This window comes from Haliotis rubra, unplaced genomic scaffold, assembly GCF_003918875.1.
Source record: "Haliotis rubra isolate DU_JTF1 unplaced genomic scaffold, ASM391887v1 Scf268, whole genome shotgun sequence".
In the NCBI taxonomy this organism is placed as follows: Eukaryota; Metazoa; Mollusca; class Gastropoda; order Lepetellida; family Haliotidae; genus Haliotis; species Haliotis rubra.
In genome coordinates, this window is record NW_025766758.1 from 1,091,390 (window position 1) to 1,104,366 (window position 12,977).

The 12,977-nt window shown below is 39.2% G+C and overlaps 1 protein-coding gene across 3 annotated transcripts in view; it reads left to right on the forward strand.

The window, feature by feature from the left end:
* LOC124280477 (glutamate receptor ionotropic, kainate 5-like) overlaps positions 1–12,977 on the forward strand; it is a 64,353-nt gene that overhangs the window by 19,314 nt on the left and 32,062 nt on the right. Inside the window, exons 1-5 of one of the 3 annotated variants that reach the window (XM_046716417.1) lie at positions 1,905–1,984; positions 5,578–5,713; positions 6,919–7,041; positions 7,497–7,739; positions 10,699–10,886. In XM_046716417.1, coding sequence (XP_046572373.1) covers positions 5,590–5,713; positions 6,919–7,041; positions 7,497–7,739; positions 10,699–10,886 — 678 coding nt within the window. In that variant the 5' untranslated portion in view covers positions 1,905–1,984; positions 5,578–5,589. Of the gene's footprint in view, positions 1–1,904; positions 1,985–5,205; positions 5,714–6,918; positions 7,042–7,496; positions 7,740–10,698; positions 10,887–12,977 lie in introns of those variants that run through there. The other 2 variants (XM_046716416.1, XM_046716418.1) reach the window with 2 other exon arrangements.

The window sequence follows — 12,977 nt, forward strand, 5'->3', positions numbered from 1 at the left end:
CAATATCAACCACATTTATCCAGCGGGGATATTAATATCTGAGTCCATTATCACATCTACGCTCGACTTAGTATATTATCCTATGCTACAAATATTGACTGATAATTGATCGTATTTCAGTACAGGTTCGTCAATTGACTTTGAGGTTTTATGAAAGAACAATGTAGGCTGGTGAAAGAAGCATGTAGGTTGGTGAAAGAAGCATGTAGGTTGGTGAAAGAACAATGTAGGTTGGTGAAAGAAGAAAGTAGGTTGGTGAAGGAACAATGTAGGTTGGTGAAAGAATGCTATGTGAAAAACATATATTGGTTGGAAATAAAAAATGTAGGTGGGTGACAGATCTATATTGGTAACTGAAAGAATACTGCAAGCCGGTGTAAAAACAATGCAGAGTGGTGAAAGAACTTTGTCGGTTGATGAAGAAATTCCTGTTGGTTGGTAAGGAAATACTGTCAGTAGATGAAGAACACTGTTAGTTATTTTGCAAGGAATAATGCCAACAGACAACAGATACGATTAATTAATGCTATTTAATGCGATTTAATAAATATACACTGCAAAAACGAAACGCGAAAGTGGTTTTCAGATTATATCTAATTAATAATCAAAAGATCATGATATAAAGTTCAAATTTGGTACAGGCCATTGTCTCTGCAGGCCGAGGTTCTTCACAGCCAACATGACAGAATCGAATTTAAAGGTGAAGATCATCCGTTCTGATTATCTTGTATGGTCCCACTAGAGTCCAAACCTGACTGGCATCGTCGCCCCATGGAGCCAATCAGTTTACGAATTGTGGCCTTGGAAATTTCGGCCGTGCTTGTACCAACTGCTGGAGGTTCTGTGTCTGTTGTGGACGTGATCGCAGACCTTGATCAGAGCATGCCATATATATTCGAAGGAGTTTAGATCGGGAGACCTTGAGAGCCATGGCAACGCAAGACCTCACATCGCCAGAATTGTTCGAGAATAACTGCACAACGTTAACGTCAACGTATTGCCTTGGCCAGCGCGCTCTCCAGACATGAACCCCATTGGACTTCTCTGGGATCACCTTGATCGTTAGCTGAGACAGCGTGCGCTACCTTCAGGGTAACGACAGGAACTTGAACCGACTCTCTTGGAACAGGATTCCTGCTGACGTCATCCGCCGACTAACGACGTCAATCAGTAGACGTGTGTTGGCGTGTATGGATGCCCAGGATGGTCACACTCGCTATTGACAACGTGTCCCCGGACTCCTGTATTATTATGTGACTCTTTATGTATTTTTTGAATGAGCTCTGATTTGTGTTATTTTCAATTTTGACCCCTTGACTCTTAATGAAATACAAGACCAGCATTACAATGAAGTTTCAGTCAAATTATTGCACAACGATTTCTGTTTGTAAAATGATTAATATCATAAATCTCACATACGTCTTTCTTTCTATGGGGCGGTGGGATAGCCTAATGGTTAAAGCGTTGGCTCGTCACGCCGAAGACCCGGGTTCGAATCCCGCGTTGCTGGAATATTGCTAAAAGCGACGTAAAACCAAACTCAGTCAGTCAGTTAGTCTTTCTTTCTATGTTTTTTGGTCAAGTGAAGCGGGGATTAAATTCTTTTTACCCAGTAGTTTATTTCAGTACTAACCTGACCGTCGCCAGATTTTATAAACGAAATCAGAGGTACAAATGCGTGTACGACACGTAACAACCCAGATATATTCAATAATGTCTATGCTGAACATGCAGTTCAACAAACAGTGGTCTACAAAAACAAACGCCTGGATATCGATTGTTTCATGTGCTGCTGTATGGATCTTTAACACAATCAGACTCTGTGTTCAACCATAGCACTGTCAACGACACGGGACACCGAGTCTGGATCCTGTATTCAGCAATGAAACATTTATAGCTCTACACAGCCTTTCCATTTACATTCATCGGAATATCCTTTGTATCGAAAGCGATCGAATTAACAAACGGCATAACTATGAATTGAGTGAGTAGTGTCTAACCTCTTGATCCTATTACAAATGTGGTTTTGTTGTAAATGTATAATTGAAAGCCTCTGTGTATAATGTATAGTATCACATTTTGCAAAGCTGGGGGTGTGGGGGAGGGGGTGTGGGTTCTCTCGAAGCTTATGCTTTGGGCCGCCATGCCTAGCAATTCAATTCGGGGGCAGCTCCATTCATGATCATTTGAGAGTGAGTGAGAAAGTTCAGTTTTACGCCGCTTTTAGCAATATTTAAACAATATCACAGCGAGGGACACAAGAAATTGGCTTCACACATTGTACGCATGTGGGGAATCGAGCCCGGGTCTTCGGCTAACGGTATAACAACTAGGCTACCTCATTAGCATTTGAAACCCACTCTAGGATACCTCGAAGTAAACCATGCTAAAAGTCTCGTGAACCGTAACTTTCTCTAGTATCACTATTTAAAGAGTAGAAGTACAGAAGAACCAAAAAAAGTTGTCAGTCATATGAATCAGCCTTAAAGGGCCACTGATGCAGAGCAATTTCCGTGGACTGGTTGTTGCTTTTGTTAATGTTTTTCTCCCGTGAGTACCCGGATGATATCCCAGAATTCATGACTGTTTCACTATCTGCTGCGCAACCACCATGCGAAATTGATAGAAAACGTATAGACTGATCAACAAAGATGAAATCTTTTTTACTCGATAATCTTGATGTTGTTGTAAATTTATGTAGACTGTGATGAATAATTTGGTTTCCTGTAAAAAAAATATTCACTTTGATAAAAATGCTGATTTTGATGTAAAATTTTGATTTCATAGTAATGTTGACTTTATAAAAATGTTAACGTAAATGGATGTAGAATTTGATTTAAGAAATAGTTTTACCTTGAACTTGGTGAGAAGCCTGATATAATAGCATTGTTTGAAAGTACATGGGGATTCTTGGGGAGAGTAGTAAGCTTGGGTTCACTACTAGTCAATCTTAATGTTGTATTAAATGGCATTATTTTGACAACAAACGAAAACGGTTTAAGTTTAACCATCTGCCACTGGTGAAAAATGTTAGCACTGAAATAACGAAGTCAATGTACGTCTTTATATTTTGTCTTATAATCCTAATTAGTTTATTATCATATTTCTATGCATTTTGAAACTTAATAAAATGCACACGATCTGCTTATACTTAGTGAATTTATAACATGACTGTAATATCTAGACGTGTATCATATTTCACACACACGCCCTAAGTGCGATCTAGTGTATGTTTTCTGTCTCATTACCTTTCACGGCAAAAAAATGATTCTGTTCAATGGCATAACAATAGATTAAAACAAAATGCAAATATTAAAATTAAAACAGACTAAAGTTATAGCAACAATATCAGGCTATTACCTTGTTAGGAGAATGTATCCATCAATATCCACATAAAGTAATGAGATGCCATTCATCTGCAGCTGACAAAGAATCCTGTTCCGTGTCATGTGTCTTTTAACGGTCTAATATGCGAAAAAGTGATCTATCGTTTCGGGTTTTTCACATTGGTGTATCCCATTGGTCACCCAAGATAGCACACCTGGCAAGTAATTGCATGATGTCCGCCATTAGTTAGACAAAAATGAGCTACCAATCAAGGCTTTGGCGGTTAATCCTTTTAAGGAAGGACGTTGTTTTTACAAAGAAACTTTACGACAGGGTGCATTCAGTATAGATTAGTGAATCTACATACATAAACACTACCTTTTGACAAATCCGCTGTGCAGGATAAAAGCAATTAATCAATCAGCGTGTTAGTGGTTAATCCTTTGATCGATGTTTGTTTTGAAACTCAGCTAATAATCCCTCTTGCTGCACTTCCATGCGCATATTACATAAGATGTAATGCATTTGCCACATCAGACCTAAATTTATAATGATGAGTATTTACTTCAGACACAAGAAATGCCAAATGGGAACCTTTGTCGGGTAATCTGAGTGGTGTTATCACTAATTAAACCTGTTATAAATTCATTAACTGACCATCAAGTGAATGATGACAAATAACATGTGTAGATTTACCACCAAATAAGGGTTACAGCAAGAGAGTAGTAATCGCTGTATTGCATGCAAGTTTGATTGTCTGAAAAAACCCTTATGGGCCGACACTGCTTTGACGATACGAACGGATCGAACTTCATTGTTACATAAGAAATATATATAAACATTTGCTGTGCACTTATTTAGAAACTGTATATACATATGTACCTAAGTACAATTTCAGATTTTTTTTAGCAATGGAAAATTGGGTGTGTTTAGTTTATGGATTCAAATATATCAAATGTGTGTTTTTGATATCATGACATACGTAATAGACATAATATTTTTACATGATTAAATATCGAGGTGAAAAACACAGAAATAGGATCAAATTGGATCACTTACTACACCATCCAAGCATTTGTAAATCTTAATATGCGTACACTGCTGGGATACTGTTTTACAATCAAACAAGAACTACCGGGGATATTTTCAAATAACGGCATCTGATGGTCATCCACCCTTCCTAATGTCCCACTGATTAGGTTGAAGAAATTCTGCCAAGGTGGACAGAAGCCAAGTCCCCGTGTCTGTCACGGTCGAGGGAGCAGGGGCTGACCAGTTTGCAGCTAGGTTTCGTAATTAGACTGTTGGCTATCTACATACTGGATGCAATTTCAATATTCCTATCAACCATGTTGTGTAACAGAAGCACCAGTGGCACAGATCTATCAACATGAATACACAGTGTCTATACCAGCTTTTAACAATGCTCCACATCCTCAAACCAATTTACTGTAATATTTACAGTCATCGGTAGCAATTCCATTCCCTGTTAAAGTATTTATGAGGGTCTGAGTGCCCTTAAACCTGAGACGTCATTAATGCTCCATCAGGTAAGTGATTCCAGTTTTAAAAGTAACTTCATGTGTGCACGAAGAATATCTTTAAAATGTAATTTCTCGTTAGAATTGATGGGACATTTCAGGGTCATCTGTATATCCTCCAACAAAGTTTTAGGCATATTCTACTCTTTAATCTTCAAGATTAGTAAATATTGACGAGGATGGTCAACTCATCATAAGTGACAGATTAATTGCAACCTGTCGCAGAAGCTTTCCGCAGCCTGTCCGCTTGTACACATAGTGACGAGAAAACATTGACTAAATAATCGAAACAAAAACGCCACTTGCTAACGAATCAGTGTTGTGACTGTGCTGCTGTAGACGGTCGCATGTTTTGGATCGCTGTGCCAGAGCAGCCGCCAATACAAAATACGATTGAAAGACGTCATGGTGTTTCATAGACTCTATCCAAGGAATACAACACTGTACACGCGACCCTCTGGTGGGATCATTGCGTGAGCAGCAAATGAGTGACACAGTGGACTAGTTTCGGAATGTTGGATACAATATTAGTTCACTCATGCAGAATTAACTCAACACTATCAGAATGCATGAATAGCAAAAAAGAACGTTCTCGAATGCTTTGGGAACATATGTATATTGAACAATACATCACACAAAGTAGGCACATTTGCTATGTGACAGCTTAACCTAACTTGAGCACTACAATGGATCGGTGTTTTATTTATAGGTTGGAATATACATGAACTTCATGGTGGACTTTGCTGCCAGCAAGACTCGTGTAATGGGAGTTCCTATGGGGATGTTGAGCGTTGCGGCACTGGTCGTTCTTTGTGCTTCCTCTGCTACTTCTGGTGTTGATATAGGTATGTATGTATATTCAATCATGGAAATGTATCTCTGGCTCTGTGAGTATCACCTGTTCTAAACACTATTTGTAAAAGTTATAATATTCTCTGGGTTTTTTGCATTGTCAGTGTTTGCATGTCGATTTATCTATACGCCAACTGTATGGTTGGTCTGGCACCATGGGCTTCTGACTTATTTTCAAGTGTATGACCAGACTTACACGTCCTTTCATATACATTGGAATTTACAAGCTTATTAAACCCGTGAAGATCCGGGTTAGAATTGATCTTCAGTAACCCATGCTTGCCGTAAGGGGCGACTAACGGAATCGGGTGGCCAGACTCGCTGATTTGGTATGCATGTCATCGTATCCCAATTGCGCAGATCGATGCTCTAGCTGTTGATCACTGGATTGTCTGGTCCTTACTCGATTATTTACAGACCGCTATCATATAGCTTGAATTTTGCTGAGTGTTGTGTTTAACAACAAACCAACCAACCAACTGTACATAATCGATCTGGACCGGATAATTCGGTGATAAACATCATCTACGTAATTGCGATACGATGACATGTGTCAACCAAATAACCGAGTCTGACCACCCGATCCCGTTAGTATCTGGAATATTACTGAATGTGACTTAAACAACAAACAAACAAACATATTTTTGTTAGGTACAGTAGAACATGCTCTTTCTTCGACAATTTCAAATAACGAAAACTCTGCTGGATAATGGTTGCAGCATTCGAGGCTCTTGTAAAGTTTACAAAATGTTTTATGACATGCAGTTCCTAATTTGGTGCATCTGCGCTCGGTGCAGTTCCCTTTTCCACTTACATCATATGCCACCTCACATTTTCAGGTTTCGAAAACTTGATTTGCCCTTGCGTGTGTTTGGACAGAGGTGTTGTCACGTTTACTTAATCACAGTGACACAGATAACCGATGACATATATTACAATCCTCTGTGTAGAGGTCAGGTTCAAATCTCAGATCCACCCTTATTTTCTGTTTTAGATTCATCTACATCAAAGTCCTAAAAATGCATCACATGCATAACTTCTGGTTCTAATCCTACTTCAAGCGGGTGCCCGGTGATATAACCGAAATACTGTTCAAATCAGCATTTAACCAAACTCACACATTCTCTTATGTAAACCCAATCAGTATGCAGAAATTGACACACTATCAATTTCAACAAACATCAAACAATTTTTGCAGGTATTATTGAGAGCCACGACGTTGATGAAATGCATATGAAAGCAGCGCTGAACAATATAACTACGGTGCGATTCACACGAATAATCGTTCCCCTTGAACAACCCTTTGTCCTCGTTAGGAACGGTAGGTTCAGACTTTATAGTCATCATTCTTATAATTCTGTTTTACATTTAGGTGTTAGGTGTTTTACAAATAAAGTCGACTGACTGGAACAAGACACACAGGAAGGAAAACATTAACATTAACAATTAAATGTGTGAAATAATGAAGACAAAAATGACAGAGAAGATAGCTCTTTGACTTCGTCGACTTACCTTGTTACTATATCTCAAGCATACCTTAGTAGTCTTTGCATATTTCAGCAAAGTGGTACGCGTATAGACCTTATTGATTTACGGCTGTTCTATGTTTAAGGAAAACCTGATATAAGAGACATATTACTGAAGGCATCGTCATGCCCAACTAACTCACATAATATCAATGGCTTCGTATAGAGGACCAGAAGGTTTAACGTTAACATTCTTTGAATTAATATGTCCAGCATTAATCTTCATCTACGATAATCACACATGTTTCAGATGTATTGAACATAATAAATAGTCTACCGGTTCTTCTGGCACCTATGGACACGTGTAGCACTATCCAGATCTTACTCCGTCGTTACGGACACAAGAGGAAGAGGGTCACGTGTTTCCGACCGAATCCACAGCCAGAAGAAGAGGTCTTCCTCTCCCCCGCGCTACTCTTCAGTCCGAGTATCATAACTGTTATACAACGTCTGAGGTGGTCAGCGGTCATCGTGATGGGCGATAACAGCAATGGTATGTAGACATAGTTGATGTATTTATACTACCTTACGTTTGAAAGATGTATTTCTGTTAAACACCAAACCAATTTGTTATTCTAGCCATACGTACGCAATTTGAACTATCGCAGTTTATTTCAGCGGAGTCTCACAAACAACCATCTCAGTGTCCCTATCTTAATTTGAGTAGTGTCATATTCTGCCTCGTACACATTCTAGAGAACTCAAGAGAAAGGCTGAATCTCACAGTATGATCAGACAAAGAAGTAACTTATTCCAATGACGTTAACATTACCAAATCAATCACGAAAAGTGACATAGGTTTCTGCATGCATGCATTTGTTAATATTAATTGCAATTGTGTTCAGCTGTGTTTAACTAGTGAATTCCCAGCAGTTTAGATTGTTCAGTAGCTTGTTCGTTGTAAGAGCAGATTAAAAAATTGACAACAACGAGCCAGACCAGTTGTTTGCTGTTATATTGTTGATCGGTACTAAGAAAAGTAGACACACAAAGTATTGCATTAGAGTGCATATCATATGGATTTTACGAAACAAGTGTCAATGCCAGACACGCCAGACACGTCAGAATTATACACACAATGACTGACGTATTATCTGCAGTAATGAGGTAATAGTTCTTCATCGTGTAACGAAACTTGGCTTCAGGAATATAAGACCGTATGGCTTCATTTTATAACGCAAAGATCACATCAATAATTTGGTACAATGTGTGAAGCTCACTTCTAGGGTAGTCATATCTTAAAACTAGACCTGTGACCGTGTTCATCCGTACACAAAGCATATCCGTATGGTATGTTGATCCGTATGAGCATGCCATCTAAGACGATACAATAACAACCGGCACTGGGCCTCCGGGCCGGCGATTATTTCGTACGCAGCTCATCACCACCATATTCTATCAGTGAATACACAGGACATGTAGGGTAGGCTTTGAATTATCTCAAAACTAAAATAGTCGTATTTCTGAAAGATATGAATGTATATGTTTTGGAAATCTTAAGCTAAATCCGTGTATCACTTACGTTTTTGAACCCGTGAAGATCCGGGCTAGATTTAATCTTCAGTAACCCATGCTTGTCGTGAAAGGCGACTAACGGGATCGGGTGGTCAGGCTCGCTGACTTGGTTGACACGAGTCATCGTATCCCAAGTGCGAAGATCGATGTTCATGCAATCATTGGATTGTCTGGTCCAGCCTCGATTATTTACAGACCGCAATCATATAGTTTGAACATTGCTGAGTGCAGCGTAAAACTAAACTCACTACTTATTTTTTTAGATCATATCTAGAGATTCTCCAGTGGGCAGTAGCACATATATACAGAAATTCGCAAAAAAATCACACATCGTTATAACATATATAATCGAAATCCATTTCTCGAGGCTTGACTGCATACAACAATTGCGATAGTATCAAACTATCAAACTTTGAGGATTTGAGTTAACAATGAATCGAAAATGAGAGTTAATGTAAATAAATGTAATTTCTTTCAAATCCACTAACTAGACCACGCATAGTCATCGTTGGAACTTTCAATTCCCACTGCAAACAATACCTGTGGGTGTATCATTATATTTGCAATGGTGTCAATATTTAGCTATTGTTCCCCAGAACACCATAATGGACTTCATGCCTCCGTTCGTCTGATTAACATTAATCATTCAGAATGCCTGCAAAGTGTCTTGTTGCGTGCATTAGCATAACGACAGCTTAATACAGGGAGGGGGAGTGGTGGGGGGAAGGTGTGTGCAATTAGGACATACAGATCAATACATACAGTACTTACTGTCGCTGTCACTTCCCATGTTCGTGCACATACAGAGAGAACAATTCCGATCATTTGGTTGTTTCAATAATGACGCTGTTATTTGAACTAATTTTTCCAAATTATGTTTTGTTTCAACAGCTGCTTCTAACAGCAGAATATAATATAAACGTCCAACAATTCAAATGTAAGTTTGAACGTACTACACATTAGCAAAGGTATTTTCGTGATGGATTGGTAATTGAAACCCTTGTATGAATAGTTTAATACGGTCAAAAGTTGATTTATGAAGTACATCTAACAAAAATATTCATGTGATCAATACAACGATAGTGTTGATAACTCATACCGAATCGATTTTTCTGACAATTTGTATTGTAATTGAATGGCGTGCTTACATCGGGTAACAGCTTTAACGTCATCGGTTGGATGTGTGCTAAATTCGAGCTCGTGGATATAATTGTGAGTCTGGTATACTTACAAAAACTGTATCAAAACGGTCGTGTTTTATTGATACTATTTATTTATAAAAAAAATCATTTCCAGTCAACGCCTTTGGGTTATTAAATATTAACGTGTAACCCTTGACTATCCGGGTTAGAATTGGTCTTCAGTAACCCATGCTTATTGTAAACTGACTGACTGAGTTTGGTTTTACGCCGCTTTTAGCAATATTCCAGCAACATCACGGCGGGGGACACCAGAAATGGGCTTCACACATTGTACCCATGTGGGGATTCGAACCCGGGTCTTCTGCGTGACGAGCCAACGCTTTAACCACTAGGCTACCCCACCGCCCCGCTTATTGTAAAAGGGATCCCGACTAACGGGATCGGGTGGTCAGGCTCGCCGACTTGGTTGACACATATCACCGTATCCTAATTGCGTAGATCGATGCTCATGTTGTTGATCACTGGATTGTCTAGTCCAGACTCGATTAATTACAGACCGCTGCCATATGACTGGAATGTGGCTCAGTGCGGCTTAAAACTGAACTCACTCACTCATTTGACCCATATTTTAGTCAGATCTTACGACATGCACGCAGTCTTTGGATCAAAAGTTTTCAGTTGTAATGGATTAGACAGGGACTCTTGAAGAACCTCCTTCTCAGCAATATGGAGTGACGAAGTGTTATGATGGTAATTATGAAAGACACATTGTCATGCTTTATGTATCTCTTGCAGAGGCGTGGAGCATATCTAAAGAACTTACAGCAAGAGGGTTACTTTGTCTCACCATTACATATAATGAGTCGGATTCAAATGCTGTCATACACGATAGGATTATGAACTCAACTACAACTGACAGAGGATTTCCATGGAATTACCTGTTGTTTGGTTCCGACAAAGGCGTTCACGTCGTGTTACAAGAGGTAAGTTGTTGCTGGTTTCTTGCTGAATGAGATTTAGCTGAAATGACATGTCATTTTGTATTTGAAAGATATATACTATTACAAAAAGAAACGCATAACCCAGAAATCTGTTGCGAAAATGTTGTATACATTTTTCAAACACGTATAACTCGTCCACAAATAGACTTTAGTACATGAATTTTTACATCAGTTTAGAAGAAGGAAATGTCTATACAACCAAGTGTAGAATTTTAGATAACGGAGACGTTGAGCGCGATGGTGACGACGTAGCACTGAACCGACGTCGGGTCTCCTGGCTCTCAGTCCAATCTCTCTCAATCTGTTCCGTACAGTTTGACCGGATATCCTCCGAAGTCCAGGCATTCTGGCTGCTGTGGTCTCATCCGTGGCAGTACGATCACGCAAATGTAGTACCTGGACTGACATTCAGACGCCTGGCAACAGAAGATTGTTTATCTCCAGCGTGCCTTCCTTCGATGGCGATTTTCACTGTCGCAGCGTCACGACGTGGCGTAGTAATATGACCTTGAAACTCCTTCAAAACGAATGCCGATAATCTGGATTTTATAGCCAGACACTGTATGCTCTTTGCTGCACAATTTCAACTGGAAGGTGATTTTTGTTGCGTTGTGGCGATGCCTTTTTAATCCTTGTAAGAAATATCATCAAAATCAACATTTTCAGGTCAAGTCGATTTTTTACTTGTGCAATTGTGTAAAATCATGTTATCAACACTTTTGTTACACATTTTGACGATTGTTTTGAACACAATAGGTAATTAATAGATTTTAAAAGATACAAAACGCCTATGTGTTTCTTTTTTTTTCTTTTTTTTTTAATAGTATAGTTCAGTCGAGGGAAACCGAAAGTTTAACCCACAGTTAACATGCAAAATGTAATTGCTGGCAGCTGGAAGAGGCCACCATGTGGTTATCTCCCTGAACAAACACAATAGATTTACAAGTATTGATTCTCTCATTCTGCATTGTTGTAATCGAAATGTTAACAACGGAGGACAGAATGGGAATACGTTTCAAATCCACTACATACCTGTCACAATACCTTGATATAACACTAACATACGGACCATTAACATTCAGTGCATAACATAAAGATTTCACGTCAACCTTATCTATCCCTGCGTTTCCTGATAGGACTCCCAATATGTTTTAGTCTGTGCTAAATGTTGTGTTTAGGTTTCAAAGCCAGAGGGAGGGATCATTATGTGTTTGTGCAGTTAATTGGTATTTGTTTCATGTTATCTGTGTCATCAATGCTTCGTAATAAGATCTCCCGAGAGTCTTCAAAATATATTACAGGAAATTGCGCACGTGTCGTAACACCAGGGGTATCATTATACCATAAGAAAACAAACCAATTCAGCCGAATATCTTCTGATGGGGTTCAGCATTCTTAAGGTGTTTTTTTTATCATGACGTGTAACTATACACAAAAAACTTAGTTAAGCACCCCCTAACATATCTCAGAATTGAAAGAGCCCCGGTCTTAACCCTTTAGAGCATACCTGGGACATGATTGGTCGTCATGTGCAACAAAGGGATCCTCCTGTACAGAACCTGGCCCAATTGGAAGCTGCTTTACACGAGGAATGGCGTTGACTGGCCCTTCATAGGATCAGGAGGCTGATAGGGGGTATGAGGAGGAGAGTGCTGGCTGTCATACAGACACATGGAGGTTACACTCGGTATTGATCTTGAATCGTGTAAGACACGCAGAATGACATTTGAATGTTCATATTCACCAATAAATTCAACATTAAACATTCCAGGGCCATACTTGTACAGACATGGTTTTGTAATGAAAATCACAACACGTATGCATCATTGTTGATCATACAGAAACCCCAAACTGCAGAAAAGTCTCAAATCCAGCTGACAGATTCATCGTCGAATTGTTTAAAAAGCCATTTCCGAACTAAATAAGTCTTTCTAATTTATTTGTGGAACTATTTTGAAACGATTGTAGGTATCGCCATTGTCATTACCAGCACTTTGCACTGTTGTGTACAAGGTATCGTTGCCATGCATCCTTTCCTTGAGACACCCATACCAGATGAGTGCCCTCAAGACA